The following is an 18,838-nucleotide window of genomic DNA, read 5'->3' as shown; positions in this document are numbered from 1 at the left end:
TATAGAGGTATCTGTTTTCAAGTAATGTTTCATTGTATAGATAGTGGTCCCCAGCCTTTTCAGTACCAACGATCGGTTTTGTGGAAGACAGTTTTTCCATGGACCGGGGTGGGGGTTACTTTAAGGATGATTCAAACACATTACAGTTATTGCGCACTTTGTATTATTATTATGTTGTAATATATAATGAGACAATTATACAGTTCACCATAATGTAGAATCAGTGGGAGTCCTGAGCTTGTTTTCTTGCAAATAGTCCAATCTGGGGGTGATGGGAGACAGTGGCAGATCAGCAGGCATTAGATTCTCATAAGGTGTGCGCAACCTAGGTTCATCGCATGCAGAGTTCACAATAGGGTTTGCGCTCCTATGAGAATCTGTTGCCTCTGTTGATCTGATAGGAGGCAGAGCTCAGGCAGTAATGTGAGCGATGGGGAGTGGCTGTAAGTACAGATGAAGCTTCACTCCTTTGCCTGCCGCTCACCTCCTGCTGTGTGATCCAGTTCCTAACAAGCTATGGATAAGTACTTGTCTGTGACCAGGAGGTTGGGGATCCCCCCTCGTATAGGTGACTATTTAACATTACTCTAGTAATGGGTATTAAGAGTATTTTCTATTTCTCAAATGTGTAGTTTTAAAGCCAATGATAATAATTGTAGCAATTTAGTCTAGGCCAGCTACTATGCTGAGTTGACAAATTATCTTAATCCTCACACAATTTGGGGTATAGACACTGTTTTTAACTTCCGTTTTGTTGATAAGAAAACAGACATTGAGAGACACAGTAGTCTCCCTTTACTGGCAGTTTTGCTTTCTGTGGTTTCAGTTACCTGTGGCCAACCATGGGCTGAAAATACTAAATAGAAATTCCAGTAATAAACAGTTCAATTCCAGGTCATTCTGAGTAGTGGGTCAAAAGCTTGTGCTATCCTGTCCTGCCTGGAGTTGGAATTATCCCTTTGCCTAGCATATCCACATTGTTTGTGCTACCTGTTAATCACTTAGTCATCTCAATTATCAGATCACCTGTCATGGTATCAGGGACAGTATTTGTGCTCAAGTAACTTTTATTTTACTTAATAATGGTCCCAACATGCAAAAGTAGTGATGCTGGCAGTTCAGATAAGCCAAAATGTTGTTGTAAAGGGCTTCCTTTAAAGGAAAAGGTAAAAGTTCTTAACTTAATAAAGAAAAAAAATATTGTAATCTGTGATTGCTAAGATCTATGGTAAGAACAAATCTTCCATCTGTGAAATTGCAAAGAAGGAAAAAGAAATTTATGTTTTGCTGGTGTACTTCACTGCAAAAGTTATGGCCACAATTCATGATAATTTCTTAACTAAGATGGAAAAGGCATTAAATTTGTGGGTGGAGGATGCAAACAGAAATGTGTTTCGATTGATGGCATCTGGGTTCAGTACTATCCATTGGGGATCTTGAAATACTATCCAATGTTTCAGGTATCCACTGGAGATCTTGAAACATATCCCCTGTGGATAAGGGGGAACTTGTCCTTGTCTAAGTTCACTTGTCTTAGTCTTAATATGACTTGTCTGAGTTCACTCAGTAATAAGTGCTAGAGCCAGAATGGAAACTGAGGCAGTCCTTACATGCATCTTTGTGCAGCACATAGCCTTTATTATTATTAGTTATATAGTTGATGAAGATGGTGTTTATTACTTGAAGCCTCATATTTTTAAACAAAAAAGCAAATATTGTGAATATGTGATTATCATGTATGTATTATTGGAACATAAAGCTTAATGTAAGAATCCCCTGAAACCATACCACGCTGACTATAATAAGGGCATCTTCATGCCTTTTTTTTTTTTTTTTTTTGGGCGGAGTCTCACTCCGTCACCCAGGCTGGAGTGCAGTGGCATGATCTCAGCTCACTGCAACCTCTGCCTCCCGGGTTCAAGCGATTCTCCTGCCTCAGTCTCCCGAGTAGCTGGGACTAAAGGCACATGCCACCATGCCCAGCTAATGTTTTTTGTATTTTTAGTAGAGACGGAATTTCACTGTGTTAGCCAGGATGGTCTCGATCTCCTGACCACGTGATCACTCGCCTCCGCCTCCCAGAGTGCTGGGATTACAGGCGTGAGCCACCGCGCCTGGCCTTCTCCATGCTTTTTATGGGGCATCTTTTCATTTAATTTCCTTCCATTTTTGAGCTCTTTAGTGGGTGTGAAAATGGAGTTTTGGCAGTAAAGCTCCACAAAGGAATAGAAGAGAAGGCTCTGCTCCCAGTTAGATAACTTCCCTCTGGAAATCCTGGCAAGATGTACTGAAAAGTTTTAGAGAGGGTTGGTATGATGGAAACTGGTATAAGGATGTACCTATATTAGCTTTTTTGGGTGAGGAATTATTTATTAGTCCATAGTACCTCGATTTCCCTATTTTTATGGAATTAGATTACTGGCAACAGCAGAAATCAATTGACCTTCACTTGCGTGGGTACCTTTTGATTTTGTGATTGTTTCGTTTTCTTCTCTGCATGTCATTATTAGCTTTTAAAGTATTTCTTGTATTCCTGGATTATATTACTCAGTAAACTGTGGAAATTTGAATCAATATTCTTCCCTCAGAATATCTTTATTGATTTTTCCTTGGTAATTATTTTCATATTATGTACAGATGTTATGATTCTTTTTTGAGAGAACTTACAAAGTTTGAGATTCTTAAAATAATGGAACGAGAAATTGAGTTTTTCATATGCATTCTTCATTAGAGTATTAAAACATTTTCTAATAATTTAAAGCTATAGTGTGTTTGATTTGTAGTATATTAGAATCTGTCATTTTTCTTTTAGGCTTTAAAGGATGTGAACTTTGAACATAGTTGCCATGAATTTTAAATAACAAAAAGCAATTGGTATTTTCAAAATATTCCATTTGTTTTATAAAATTATTTTGTAGGTATCTGTAATGCGTGATGAGGAGAAATTACTGAGGATTAAAATTAATGAACTGGAGAAAAAGAAAAACCAATGTTCTCAGGAACTAGATATGAAACAGCGAACCATTCAGCAACTCAAGGTAAACAGTTTTGTTTTTAAATATGGTTTAAATGCATTCTCTTGGTATATTTTAGTGTTCAAAAATGTACAAGTTTGTTTTTAATAACATCCTGTTTTGACTTTTTCTAGAATCTAGAAATAAATTATTTAAAATTAAATAGGCAAAAAAGAAAAAAAAAAAGATAAAATTAAGTAGGCCAGTAGTGACTCTCTTCTAACAAATAGAGTATGGAAAAGAAAAAGTAATAACTTCATAGTGAAGAAACCTAGCAAATACCACTTTAACCAAGTGTTTAAGAATAACTTTACCATTAGTCATATTGATGCTATGTGCTTCCTACTTTGATGTGACCAGAGGGCACATCCCCTCTTTAGTATTCTTTCCCTAAATTTATAACCTCAATCTCTTCATGAGAAAACATCAGACAAACCCAAATTGAGGATGTTCTACTGCTTGACCAGTATGAAGTATAAAGTGTCAGAGTCATTAAAGACAAGTAAAGACTGGGGAACGATGGTGAAGTCTGGAGTGTAATTAATAGTAGTATACCAATGTTAATTTCTTGATTTTTGACAAATGTACCATGGTAGTGTAATATGATAACATTAGGGGAAGCTAAGTTCTTTGGAACTCTTGCAAAGCTAAATTGTTTTGAAATAAAATGCAGAAAACCAGAAGTAGTCCAGGTCTTACAGCAAATTCCTTTTAAAAATGATACTTAAAAGGCAAAATCCCTTTATTGTATATGGTTATTTTTTGCTTGTTATCAACCAAATGGATGAGGCAACAATAAAAAATATAATTTGTTATATTATTTTCATGTTTGCTTTTAAATGAAGCAAACTAATGAATATTCAGGTATAAATACATGATTTTAATTCTTAACTGAATGTAATCGTAATAAAGCATTCTATAACAATAGGATCCTAGATTTCCATGTTCTGTAATGATTCACTCTTAAGACTTACAAAGTGAGGAGATCGTGGTGACATTAGATGAGATTGGGGGTGAAGTTTGAGTTACATGGTGAGTTAAAACTAGAAGTGTAGGATATCTGGTCCCCATAATTTAATCTTGCCTCTTAAGGCTTATTTTTTTCCAATCCTGCAGCTACTTTCTAGGTAAAAGGAGTGGAGAGCTCTTTTTTTTCCTTCATTTTGAGTTTAAGTTTACCAATGAGGAATCTTTTAATGGTTTTTCTTGTTCCTTCTATGTTAAATACACAGTAGAACTTCATTTTCCCTTGTTTCTGGTTTTTGTGGTTTGTAAGAAAATATTTACCTAAAACGTTGAATAAGTAAAATAACTGGGTCATAACTTAGATTAAAAGTATAGGCCGGGTGCAGTGGCTCACGCCTGTAATCCCAGCACTTTGTGAAGCCAAGGCAGATGGATCACGAGGTCAGGAGATCGAGACTAGCGTGACCAACGTGGTGAAACCCCGTCTCTACTAGAAATACAAAAATTAGCTGGCCATGGCAGCACGTGCCTGTAATCCCAGCTACTCAGGAGGCTGAGGCAGGAGAATCGCTTGAACCCGGGAGGTGAAGGTTTCAGTGAACTGAGATTGTGCCACTGCGCTCCATCCTGGGTGACAGAGGGAGACTCCATCTCAAAAAAAAAAAAAAATAATAATAATAAGTATAAAGTGGTTTTAAATTTATTTTTATTTTTTGAGACCGAGTCTCGCTCTGTCACCAGGCTGGAGTGCAGTGACGTGATCTTGGCTCACTGCAATCTCAGCTCACTGCAATCTCTACTTCTTCTTTCCCTTGCTCTCACCCTACCCTTTTCTCCAAGATGAAAGAAAGTTGGAAGACTGGTACCAGCTGGTATACCAGCTATATAGGAGACTGATTTCAAACTTAATATTGGGCCCTGTTTTCAAGATCTACTGTTAAATATTGTGTTCTTAAGTTAATTTGCATTTAATTCATATTCTCTCAATTTGTAGGAGCAGTTAAATAATCAGAAAGTCGAAGAAGCTATACAACAGTATGAGAGAGCATGCAAAGGTCAGGAACAAGTTTGTACTTCTGGAACGGGAAAAGTTCCCTTATTCCCCTTGCAGGGCATGCGGTGGGGGTATGGCTTGCTTCATTGGTGCCCTGCAGCTCAAACCCCTAGCGGGGGAGCATGCAGATGGGCAGGTCTTGAGTGTGGGCTCCGACCCCATGGCAGCATCTAGGGTTGAGTGTTTACAGCTCCTGAAGCCCCAGTGGGTGTGTGTTACAGGGTGTTTTTTCAGCCTAGCCATCCACAGGTGGCTTGTGTTAATCAGCTCAGTTAGACCCTCTGCCTTATCTCAAGGACAGAGGGCTTTCTGTATCCCGGGATTCTTGCTCTAGTGTACTGGAAAAATCGGATCACATGTGGGTGTGGAGAATGAGTGCAAGGTTTTATTGAGTGGAGGTAGCTCTCTGCGGATGTATGGGGAGCCAGAATGGGATGGAGCGGGAAGGTGGTCTTCCCTTGGGTGGCCGGACTCTCCTCTGACTGTCCCTAACTGAATTCCGTGTCGTCTCACAGTAGATGGCCTGCCAGCATCTGCTGGTATCTGCTGGTGTGTTCTTCTGCCAGTGTGTTCCTCTAGACGTTCAGCTGCTTGTGTGTGTGCCTACCAGGGTCTCAGGGGTTTTATAGGCACAGGATGGGGGCGTGGCAGGCCAGGGTGGTCTTGGAAAATGCAACACTTGGGTGTGAAAACAGGAGTGCCTGTCCTCACTTAGGTCTGTGGGCACAGGCCCGAAGGTGGAGCCCTCGCCAGGGACCCTGCCTTTCTGTACCCAACACTTCCCTGCCTGCCTCCCGTATCACTTCCAGTACTAAAATGATTACAAAATAGGTAGTTGCAATGACAATTGGTTAACATTTCCTTTGAAAATTCTGAAGTGAAGTGAGGGCAACATAAGATGCAGCTTTATTAAAGGAGAAAAGTAGTGATACTAATGAATAATTTATTAAAGCTTATTCTTAGAAAATTAAAATAAATAGTCAAAGCAACATTGATTTCTTGTAATGGCCAGTATTTTGTGAAAAATAAAGCCAAAGTTTTATATAGGTCACAATGAATGGTGTAGATTTCTGGACAAAATTGTGTAAAGAATAAACTTCAAATAAAATATCTTTAAAATTAAAATGTGTATTTAAAAGTTTTAAAAAGCTGCTTAGTAATTTATATTCAAATCCTAGGTGCCGAATTATGAGTTACGCTTTTCTTACTCAGATTGTATTGATTTGTTGCTTGAAATATTGCAAAATTACTTTTTTTTTTTGAGATGGAGATTCGCTCTTATCATCTAGGCTGGATGCAGTGGCACAATCTCAGCTCACTGCAACCTCCGCCTTCCTGGTTCAGGTGATTCTCTTGCCTCAGCCTCCCGAGTGGCTGGGATTACAAGCGCCGGCTACCATGCCTGGCTAATTTTTGTATTTTTAGTAGAGATGGGGTTTTGCCGTGTTGGCCAGGCTAGTCTTGAACTCTTGACCTCAGGTGATCCACCCACCTTGGCCTCCCAAAGTGCTGCGATTACAGGCGTGAGCCACCGCGCCCGGCCACAGAATTTCTTTTATAGATGATACATATTTCTGTTATTAAAATGATACAGACTCCTTTCCTCCTCATTACCCCTTAACTTCTTTGTTCTGTGAGTGAGAGAACTAGGATTTGAACCCAGGTGTGCTTCACTCTTAAGTCTCAGACTCTCTTTACTAATCCATGTTATTTGTACTTGGGCAACAAAAGAAAGGGTAAGACAACCAGATTTTTAATTATTTAGCTGACTTGTACATTGGTGGGGTTAACTTGGATGGATAACTTGGATGTGAAAATATATCTCTGCACACAGTACTGTTTTCTTCTGCCTTTCTTAGGCCTTGTCACCCTAACATCTCCTATTTCATAGGAAATAGTTCATAGCTCTCTTTTAGGATTCCCCTTTACTCTGGCTCCTTGTCCCTGTTCGTGAATGTGGACACATCTTAGATATTCTGGAAAAGTCTACCCTTGGACCAGGTTGCCCTATAGTTTTTATCATATTTTAATTTTTGTTTTCTTTGCCAAATACGAAGAAGTAGGGCATAGGCCTACTGTGACTATTTTAATCTGACTTCCACCTTTTCTATGCTTCTAAGTCACTTGTAACCTACATATGTTAAAATCTGTCAGCATTTTGCAATCCCTCCTTTTTATTTTTATTGTTTGGATGTTATTGTACACTCTTCTTTTCCTCAGTTATGTTTATAAAGTAGTATTTATTGTATGTGTATTTTTTCTAAATATCAAGGTAATCTATAGCTCCTCCCACCTTTTGAAATTCTCTTGTCTCAGCTTTTATGATCTATTATGTACTACTTACCACCTTTCTCTCAGAGTGAGTCTCAGCTACTCTGGCAACTTTCCTGATTAAGATGTCATCATCTTTTTTTTATTTATTTTCTCCGTTAGAAAATGCTCCTATGATTTTAGTTGCGTATGAGACATTTCTCTACAAACGGACAACAAACAAAACTATGTCTTTAACTTTTAAGGCTTTCCCTGCCTTCTAGATTTCTATTTATTTATGGTGTGCCTTTCACTTACCTATCTTTAATATTGAATTATTAAACAATGGAGATCTAATACTTATAACATAAAATTTACCTTTTAAAGGTATACAATTTAGTGGGCTTTAGTACTTTCTATTCACAAAATTGTACAACCATCACCACTATCTAATTACTGTATGTTTATAGTAACATAAAGTGACAAAAATGTTCACTATTTTTGTGAACAAAAGTGACTTTTTTGTCACTTCAAAAAGAAACCCTGTACCTATCAGCCATCATACCCCATTTACCTCTTCCCTCCAGCTCCTATCAGCCTTGAATCTACTTTCTGTCTGTATGAATTTGCCTATTATGGACATTTCATGTTAAGTCAGTTCATACAATATATGGCCTTTTGTGTTTGACTCTTTTACTTAGAATAATGTTTCCAAGTTTCATCCATATTGTGTATGTATCGGTACTTTATTCCTTGCTATGGCTGAATAATATTCCACATTTTATGTATCAGTTGATAGACATTTGGGTTGTTTCCACTTTTGGCTTTTATGAACATTTATATGCAAGTTTTTGGGTAAACATATTTTTAATTTTCTTGGGGATGGTAAGCAAGTGCTGAATGTGCAGCACTTGATTGCTTGTTCATTTAGTAGTCATTTATTTCACTATGATTGCTCATAGCTTTCCTTAGATAATATCTTTAGATAGCTATGATGAGATATCTATCTCAGCCTTCTTTACTTTGCTTTATTTTCCATTTTATCAGTTGTTTATTTTGGGGTTCTTTCCTGAAATAAAATGTAAATTACTGGAGTCAATGGCTGATTAAATAATTATCTTTTTGCCTTTACTGCTCTAGTTTGCTAGCTTTCAAATAATAGGTGACTAGCCATTAGTGAGGTTATCATTGGTGTTCTGGAAATTTTTTAATTGATAACTAGATTTGTAAATTATTTTTCTAGTCCTCAGTTTAGAGTCAAAAATGCAAAGTGTAAGAGGGAGGGAATTATTTGAATAAAATTATAATTAATTGTGTAATATGAATATTGTGTAATATGAATATATTTGAAAATCATGCTTTTTGAAAAAAAAGATTTATATGATAATATGAAGGTGACTTTAATCCTAGGAGGAGTTCTGTTTTACTAGCATACCTGAAAGCCTGCATCAATGGAAAAATACTAAAAACTGCTCATACAGTTTTCTCTTACTGTTTAGTTTGTTTTACCTTTGCTTTATGTGCACTTTGAGGGAGCCATCTTTGGGTATTTGTGTTACTAAAAGCAGCCTGAGAGTGAGCTATGCATTTATAACTTGTATCACCTCTGACATCAGTAATAGTTCGTAAGAGTTCTCTGAAATGAGCCCTGCTACTATGTGCCATCACCAGAGGCGACAAACTGATCTTCCCTCTTTATCTGTTTCCTCAGACAGGGTTAATATAGAGTTACTTACAAGTAATTGCTGTAGTCATTCTTCAAGGGCCAGAAACACTTTTAGGAAGGCTGTTAATACTTGCTTTTCAAAAGCTATTTCTGAGGAGCTGGTTTTAAATAAAAATTTAAAATAGAAATAAATGTTTGACTCTGAATATTTTTCTAGAAAAAGTAACTACTTGAGATTAAAAAAATAGTTCAAATTGGGATTGAGCTTTTTTAGTTTTAGCAGGTAAAGGTTTTAGTTTGGTTGGAGAATATTAACACTGAAAATAAATATTTTGCCAAATAATGTTTTTTTCCCCCTAAATCCTAAGATTTATGTTTATAGTAATAGTTATATTGGAATAGTTTAATTGTATTAGAAATTGTTATTTTTACCTGAAAAAACTTTTTTCCATTCATCCACTCTGGCAGTCATCCAAGCATCCATCTTTACACCAAATATATATTTAGTATGTCATATATACCAGTACTGTTGAGACATTGAGGATATAGCAATGAATAAGACAAAGTTTCTGCCTATATGGAACTAATATTCTATTACAGTTAATAAAAATGTATTTTAATTTTAGAAGAACTTAAGAAACATTGGATATCTAGAGGCTATTAATTTCTAAAAGTGTTCTCCCCCAATTTTTAGATCTAAATATTAAAGAGAAAATAATTGAAGACATGCGAATGACACTAGAAGAACAGGAACAAACTCAGGTAGAACAAGATCAAGTGCTTGAGGCTAAATTAGAGGAAGTTGAAAGGCTGGCCACAGGTAAAACAAGATTGCATACATTTCTCTAAATATACCTTTTCATTAAAAAAAAATTTTCCTAGATTGCTTCCCTTGTTAAAGTAGTATGTATTTACAGTGACTCATAATGGAAAAGTATTTTGTGTTTTTTGAATGTCCTATTACTTGTCATTTTCCACTGTGATGAAAATTGTTTCAGTAAAATTATATGCAGTAAAGAAGGAGTAAGGACAGTCCATGATAACTTACGAATTATAAATTGCAAGTTATGAATGATAACTTGCGATGTTCCCTAGATGTTGAGAGTACGCTTTGAACTGAGTTTCACCTTTGTCGGGCTTTTAGCATTATCTTGTATGTTGATCTCAATAAATACTTTGATTTCATTGCTTTCAGAATACCATCAGAGTTTTTCTAGAGTATATGGAAAAATAGAACATTTACAAATAAAAAAGTTATGTGTGATTTTTGTAGAAAGGGAAAGAAATTTAGAATTAAGAAATTGTCTGTGCCATTTTATATATAACCTTGACAGGGTACTTGTGCATACTCAGCCTAATTTTCCTCATCTGTAAAATGTGGTTGATGATGATAATGCCATATATACTGTTGCACATAAAATCATCTGACTTGAAGATTCATATTGTACATTATTCTTGTCAAGATCAGATGAGATGAAAAAATGTAATAGTACTTTGTAAACCCTAAAACTCTTTTATAACTGTATTTTGGTGAATGAAATTGTGATGAGGATGAGGACAGTGAGTCTATGTGACTTCATACTTTTCTAGCCACTTTCATGGACATGGGAAACTTTTTTCTTGAGAACTGCATGAAGTTTTCTATATAATAAGGTTGACAATGAATTTATTATACTATACTGTGAATACTATTCATTGGATTCCTGAGAAGTCCCTGTAGTTCCTCTTCACTAAGAATTTAGTAAGAACTCCTAAAAGTTAAACTGTAGAATAGCCTCAGTTCCATCTTGGTCTGTGTTCTTTATCTGGGCTCTACTGATTTGTGTCTGCAGCCCATGTCAAGTGTATCTCTACATGGTATAACTTTTACATATGCTTTAAAACATAATTTTATGTCTTCAAATCAGAATTGGAAAAATGGAAGGAAAAGTGCAATGATTTGGAAACCAAAAACAGTCAAAGGTCAAATAAAGAACATGAGGACAACACAGATGTGCTTGGAAAGCTCAGTAATCTTCAAGATGAGTTACAGGTATGACTTTATATATGTTTTTATGTTTGTATGTATCTGTCTTTATTATATTTCTAATAAGAGGAGAATTCAGTATTTTATATTTTGTAATTAACTTAGATATGGGTGAAATAATACCTGGCAAATGTTAATATGTAAATATAACTTTTCAGGGCACATTGAAATGATATGGGGAAGAAATTCCAAGATACAACCTATTGAGTGCCAGTGAAATACAGTGATTGGGTCCTCAGTTTTATATTTTACATGTGTAATTCTCAAACCACTGCTTCCAATGTCCTTGTGCCCATTTTTCTACTCCTTAAACTTCTTACTCATCAAATACTGCTGTGGAGAAAATGACCATCAGGAGAATTATTTTGATTACTGTAAATCTCTTCAAAGTTTAATTATTAAATTGGAATAGAACTGTATATCTGAACACTGACATACATATAAACTATACTATATAGAAGATATTCTATTGTGTGTGTTTTTTTTTCTTGTTCAGCTTTAACATACAACATATGGGGGAAACTTTTTTTCATAGGATGTACCACAAATACTGTTATATTTTGTACATTTTATGAGAAGTGGCATTCATAACAGAAGCTGTGGGATTGAAGGAAACATATTAATAATGGTTTTGGGAGATTGGCTGCATCTAATTTTTTTTAAAATTCTGGCTGTACATTAATCATATGCTGAAAACAAATACAAAAAACTACTTTTTTTGTTACATATTATATATTCTAAAATTTACCCTTTTCATTGTGAAATTCCAAAAGCAGTTAGAATAAAATAAATATTATGAAAAAAGTGTATCAACCATATTGGTAAAAAAAAGTATTTGTGTATTTTGCATTGTCTTAAGATGATATAATCACATTAGTGTAGATTATAAACTTTGTAATCCTGGAATGGACTGCCATACTTTGTAATACAGTGATTTTAGAAATTTTCTTTCTCTCTCTTTTTTTTTTTTTTTTTGAGATGGAATCTTGCTCTGTCGCCAGGCTGGAGTGCAGTGGCGCGATCTCGGCTCACTGCAGCCTCTGCCTTCTGGGTTCCAACGATTCTCCTGCCTCAGCCTCCTGAGTTGCTGGGACTACTGCCACCATGCCCGGCTAATTGTTTTGTATATTAATAGAGACGGTGTTTCACCATGTTGGCCGTGATGGTCTTGATCTCCTGACCTCGTGATCCGCCCACCTCCGCCTCCCAAACTGCTGGGATTATGGGCGTGAGTCACCGCACCCAGCCTAGAAGTTTTTTAAGTGGTATTACTGTTTTTATTTCAAATTAAGTTCTACTTGGGTTTTTTATATATAATATTAAATGCCTCTGAACCCAAAGAATCTGTGGTACCAGTTTGAAAATTACTGATCAGCAGTATTCTCTGTCCAGCTCTTCTGGATGTTCTTTTAATAAATACCTTGTTGCACAAGTTATTTTTTATTTGGCATCTCGTAGGCCCAGGAATATTTTATTTTTAAAACCATCCAGTTAGAAATGACCACCATAAACAAAGCCTTTTTTATTGTTTTGGCATTTAGGAAGATTTGAGTAAGTTTAACTGTTTCAGAAACTTGAATTGTTTATTTTTTCTTAAGGTCACTGATAAAAGTATTTAAATGGACTTCATAGCAAAATAAACTTATAAAGGAAATGTGTTTAGGAAAGCAAACCAGTTACTATTATTATTTTTAAATAATCTGAAACTTTGATCTTGTCATTATTTAAAGTAAAACATTTAAAGTTTTTATAGAGGTGAAAAGTAATGGATTGTGTGAAAATGTCATAGAAGCATGTATTGACTACTTTGTAGGCATGTGATAATAACTTATACCATTTATATATATAGGAGTCTGAACAGAAATATAATGCTGATAGAAAGAAATGGTTAGAAGAAAAAATGATGCTTATCACTCAAGCGAAAGAAGCAGAGAATATACGAAATAAAGAGATGAAAAAATATGCTGAAGACAGGGAGCGTTTTTTAAAGCAACAGAATGAAGTGGTTAGTAACAATTGTATCTTTGATGTATTTCATCTGCTTTCCTTGGTGTGTTAAATGTATTTCTGGAATTACCAGTTTCTACATGGTTTTCTGTTTTTGGTTTTTTAAAGGCAGGTTATCATATTTATATGGTAACTTTTCTGTTCCAATTTATCTTGACATTCACTAATGTTCTTGTTTTAACTTGTTTCAGTTGATTTAGCATGTTGAGAGAATACCTTATTGCTTCTTACTGTCTAGACACTGAAGTTAAAATTCTCTTCCTTTTGACCTTTATGGAGTATTCCCTATTTTAAAACTTTTTGCATTTTGAACTGTAGATTTTAATATTGTGTACATTTTATCACATAAAGTCACCTAAATAGTTTCTAAAAGACTGTATATATAGTAGAAATGACCTTCAGTTGTAAAATAACCTACAGTTTACCAGCTGTAGCTCTTGTAATGATTCTGTCTTAGCCTGTTCTTTTTTTCTAATTGGCACTTAGTCTGTTTGACATGCAATGTTGGCAATCAGAAGAAAGAAGCTAAACGTTATTGTTAATCCGAGGAAAGCTATTGAGCAACACATATTTTAAAATGAAAAACTAGTGTCTGTAAAAATAGTAACTTGGCAGTATCATATTGTCATCTGTTGGCATTTCCTTTTTTTATGACTGCATTTGACTAAAGACAGTTAAACTTTCCTATAAAAACTGGAAGATTTTCCTTCCTTCCTTCCTTCCTTCCTTCCTTCCTTCCTTCCTTCCTTCCTTCCTTCCTCCCTCCCTCCCTCCCTCCCTCCCTCCCTCCCTCCTTCCCTTCCTTCCTCTCCCCTCCCTCCCCTTTCCTTTTTCCTTTCCTTCTTCCTTCATCCTTTCCTTCTCCTCATCCTTCTCTTTTTCCTTCTCCCTTTTCCTCTCCCTTTCATTCTCCCTTCCCTTCCTTTCCCTTTCCCTTTCCCTTTTCTTTCTTCTTTTAAAGAGACAAGGTCTTGCTCATCACCCAGGTTGGAATGCAGTGGTGCAGTCATGGCTCACTGCTGCCTCAAACTTCAGGGTAAAAGCAATCTTCTACCTCAGCCTCCCAAGTAACTGGGACTAGTAACTGGGACTACAGGCACATGCCACCACACCTAGGTACATTTTTTATTTTTTTGTAGGGACAGAGACTTGCTGTGTTGCCCAGGCTGGTCTCAAACTCCTGGTCTCAAGCAGTCCTCCTACCTCACCTTCCCAAAGTATTGGGATTATGGGTGTGAGCCACTATGCATTGTACCTGGCCTGGAATGTTAGTTTTCAATAAGGTAAGGACGGTTTTTCCACGTTTTTTCCTCCCTAGCTTTAAAGCTGCTTTTAACATTGAATATTGAACAGAGTTGGCCAGTTTTTATTAAAATGAGACTGTTGTGAGCTAAACTTTCCAGCACACTTGCTAAACTCCAGACCATACATGTATTGTACTCCAGAAATCAAGCCCTTGGTTGAAGTATGTGTCCTTTCTGAAGCTAGAGAGTCTACCATTGAATGCTCTGTCCTCATAAATTTGCTCCCATAAAAAAGTTTACTTTTTTATTTTGAAATCATTTTCTTTACAGAAAAATTACAGAACTAGCACATAGAATTCCTGTATACCTATCACCGAACCTTCCTGACCCAGTAGTAAGAGGCAATAAGTAAAATCAAAACAGAAGGCTGTCATAGTTGCTCCAGTTCCAAACCAGTGGTTCTCTGGTAGCAATGCCAGCAAATAATCCCACTTTGAATTTTTAATCCTAGGGAAAGCTAGTTTACTCTTTTCTTTCATATATTTCTTTATAATCATACTTAGGTTGTGTATGTGTCTACCATATTTAGGAAACACGTTTTTGATGTAATGTTAATTTTTGATGTAAAAGTAACATGGAAAGCAAATAGAACATAGTTCAATGAGTTATTGTAAAGCCAGTACCCACTTAATTAATACCTATTTCAAGAAGTAGAACACTGCTGCACCCCAGAAGCTCCTTCTTCTGCCTCTTTTCCAGTGGTAATAACTAATCTGTTCTTCAGTGTTACACTTCAGTTTTGTCTGTTTTTGGGTTTTATGTAAATTGAAATATATGAATACATTTGATTGTACCTGACTTCTTTTCATTCACTATTTTATGTTTGTGAGAATCATCCATCCATGATTCCATGCATGTATCTGGAGTTAGTCCACTTTCATTGCAGAATATTTAAGTGTATGAATAAACCACTGCTAATTCATTTTAATGTTGAAGATATTTGGATTGTTTTCTGTTTTTGGCTGTTATGAGTAAATTTTCCTATAAACATTTTTATACATTTATTTTGGTGCATATTTACATGTATCTCTGTTTTGTATATATATACAAGACAATTGCTAGATGATGGGGTATATGTATGTGAAATTCTAGTAGAATGCTGCACTGATTTTCAAAGCAGTTGTACCCATTTATACCTCAACTACTGTTGCAGTAGCTATATAGTCCCACCAAGGTATATTGTCAGTTTTTAAAATGGTTTTAATTTGCTTTTCCCTAATTACCAATGAAGTTGAAGATTGTTTCATTTGTTAATTGGCCGTGTTTATACAAGTTCCCTTACCTGTTTCTCTGTTGGATTGTCTAGCTTCTTCTTATTTGTAGGAATTCTTTATAGTTTTCAGGATAGAAGCCCTTTTTGTAATGTATTGCAAGTACCTTCTTTCTATCTCTAGTTTGCTTTTTCTTTCTTACTGCCTTTTTGTGAGTAGGAGTTCTCATAAATTATTATTGTAGATATTGTAGATATTACAATTATTGTAGATAATTTTATAGTATTGTAGATAATTGTCCTAACATTTTTCTTTATGAAGCCCAAGGACTTGAAGATGGTGTGTTATATTATTTCCTGAAAGCTTTGAAGTTTTATCTTTCATATTTAGATACTAGAATTGATTTTCATGCTGGTATGAGATAGTGGTCAAAGCTCTTGGATGTTTGTTTTAATGTGAATTACCACCAATTGATGTGGAAATATTTATTGAAAAGACTGTTTCTTTCTCACTGTTCTGCCACTTTTGTCATAAATCAATTGCCCACGGGTTAATTTTGTATGTAATGTAAGATTAGGGTTGGGGTTTTTTTTTTTTTTTTTTTTTTTTTTCCATTTGGCTATTCAGTTGTTCCAGCACCGTTTATTGGGAAGATTGTCCTTCCTTTCATTGAATTTTTTTGCCACTTTTTTAGGTCAGTTGACCATGCATTTGTAGATTGTCTCTTCTGTCCCATTGATTTCTCTATCTGTCTTTACACACTGACTTGATTAATGTGCCAACTTGAAATTATAGATAATTGCTCTCATTTTGTTCTTCATTTTCAAAATAATTTTGAGTATTCTAGATGATTTGCATTTCCATATAATTTTTAAGAGTCACCTTTTCCATTTCCACACACATTCACACATACCAGAATTTTGATTAAAAGTGCTTTTACTCTATAGATCTATTTGGAGGAGACATCTTAACAATATTGAGTATTTTGATCCTTGAACACAGACCAATCTCTCCATTTATTTAGGTGTTCTTTAATCTCTTTCAGCAATATTTTATGGTTTTTCATATTTAAGTTTTACACATTTTCTTTATCGGTATTTCATGATTTTTGAACCAATTGTAAATGGTCTTGTTTTCTATTTTCATTTTGCTATTGTTTGTTGCTATTACTGTAATTTTACCCACTAATTTTCCAAATATTGGCAGAAATGTTGATACTAGTTTGAAAGCTATACCTATAATTGTGTATTGAAAGAAGTTACCAGTAAACTGATTTTTGGAATGAGATGGAATATGGATAAAAATAACATGGACATTTATAAAATGATATGTATTTTGTTTTATAATTATTTTATCTAGACTAATTTGTTATGTAATCTTGTTTGCAGCTATATTTATGGTGTTACATGTAATAATTTCTAAACATTCTTAGATTCATAATATATCAAGGGTGATTTTAATATTTTCTTTATTTCTTGATTAGGAAATACTGACAGCCCAGCTGACAGAGAAAGATAGTAACCTTCAAAAGTGGCGAGAAGAACGAGATCAACTGGTTGCAGCTTTAGAAATACAGCTAAAAGCCCTGATATCCAGTAATGTACAGAAAGATAATGAAATTGAACAACTAAAAAGGATCATATCAGAGACTTCTAAAATAGTCAGTAGTCTTTTTTGCTATGCCTTTTTAATTGAACATAGTAATTACTTAATTGACTAACTCTTAAAGGATAAAAAAGTGTAAGTCTCAATAGACCAAAAAGGAATCAGAGTATTTAAAATGTGGAGATTTTTCATGATTTTGAGTTTTGAAATTTATCTTTAAGATTGATTTGTCAGTCAATGACTGAGATGTAGCATTTTCTCCAATATTTTGGTTATATCTCTCAGGTAGAGTAATTAGAAAATCAACAATTTATGGTTTAGTCCCTACTCTACCTTTATATTATGGATATGTGATTCAACATGAACTCTTGGTGATTTGAATACTTGGACCCATCCTTAACTTTATTTTATAAAAGTACAAATTATTTTGAAAGTAAGCCTAAGGGTAGAGAGACATGAGTCATTCAGCTGTTACTTTTATATGACCTTGGAACTGGAAATCCTGAAAGAGGAGAGAGATAGTAAGCCTTTTAGAGATAGTAAATAGTAAATAGAATCTGGGTATATCTGAAGCTAGTCTTTCTGGAGTAAATAATCTGTACTTAAAAATATGCTGCTCTAAAGCCTTCAGACAATAGGAAAAATATGTATGTGTGTGTCACATCAAAAGACTATGACTGTAAGAGAGATTACTTGCTTTAAAAAGAGGTAGTATTGTGTTGTTTAATAATATAGACTAGAAATTCAGAAAAACTAGGTATCAACTCCTGTCGCTGTGGTTTTGGGACCTTTGAGAAAAATTACTTATCATTTCTGATCTTTATTTAAAACAGATAATAGTGTTTTCCTAACAGAGTTGTGAAATTAATGAAGATTGTAAAACAAGTAGCACAGTTCTTACTCCAGTGGAAATCAATACATGCTACTTTCCCTTTTATGAATTCAGTAGAGTCTTTCTTATTTGGCAGTAATGGGGAGGTGACATAAGAGGTTTACTTGACTTTTGATTTTGATGGCTGTGATAAGGAGATCTGTGTACAGTTTATTAAATTTTAAAATGTAATCTGATATTTCTTTATAAATTGCCTAAGTAGAATTTAGAAATAGAACTTTATGACTGAGAAAATGGGATGAAGAATGTGCTGCAAGAAAAGGTTTAGCTTTCCTTATGGTCTTTTATACTCTAATGCTATAGTTGCATTTCTGAGAAGCCTCTAGTTTTTCTTTTTTTTTTTTTTTTTTTTCCCTTTTTAAATTTTCTTTTTTTTTTTTATTATACTTTAAGTTCTAGGGTACATGTGCATAACGTGCAGGTTACATATGTATACATGTGCCATGTTGGTGTGCTGCACCCATCAACTCGTCAGCACCCATCAATTCATCATTTATATCAGGTATAACTCCCCAATGCAATCCCTCCCCCCTCCCCCCTCCCCATGATAGGCCCCAGTGTGTGATGTTCCCCTTCCCGAGTCCAAGTGAGCTCATTGTTCAGTTCCCACCTATGAGTGAGAACATGCGGTGTTTGGTTTTCTCTTCTTGTGATAATTTGCTAAGAATGATGGTTTCCAGCTGCATCCATGTCTCTACAAAGGACGCAAACTCATCCTTTTTTATGGCTGCATAGTATTCCATGGTGTATATGTGCCACATTTTCTTAATCCAGTCTGTCACTGATGGACATTTGGGTTGATTCCAAGTCTTTGCTATTGTGAATAGTGCCGCAATAAACATA

The 18,838-nt window shown here is 35.1% G+C and overlaps 1 protein-coding gene across 7 annotated transcripts in view; it reads left to right on the top strand.

Annotated features, from left to right (window-relative positions):
- KIF20B (kinesin family member 20B) overlaps positions 1-18,838 on the top strand; it is a 77,927-nt gene that overhangs the window by 39,688 nt on the left and 19,401 nt on the right. For all 7 annotated transcript variants that reach the window (XM_023226298.2, XM_023226294.2, XM_023226295.2 and 4 more), the window contains 6 exons: positions 2,919-3,038; positions 4,975-5,035; positions 9,645-9,770; positions 10,858-10,982; positions 12,826-12,981; positions 16,982-17,158. In XM_023226298.2, the coding sequence (XP_023082066.1) occupies positions 2,919-3,038; positions 4,975-5,035; positions 9,645-9,770; positions 10,858-10,982; positions 12,826-12,981; positions 16,982-17,158 (765 nt within the window). The remainder of the gene's footprint in view (positions 1-2,918; positions 3,039-4,974; positions 5,036-9,644; positions 9,771-10,857; positions 10,983-12,825; positions 12,982-16,981; positions 17,159-18,838) is intronic.

This window comes from Piliocolobus tephrosceles, chromosome 9 (assembly GCF_002776525.5).
Source record: "Piliocolobus tephrosceles isolate RC106 chromosome 9, ASM277652v3, whole genome shotgun sequence".
Classification (NCBI taxonomy): Eukaryota; Metazoa; Chordata; class Mammalia; order Primates; family Cercopithecidae; genus Piliocolobus; species Piliocolobus tephrosceles.
This window is presented reverse-complemented; position numbering and strand designations above follow the sequence as displayed.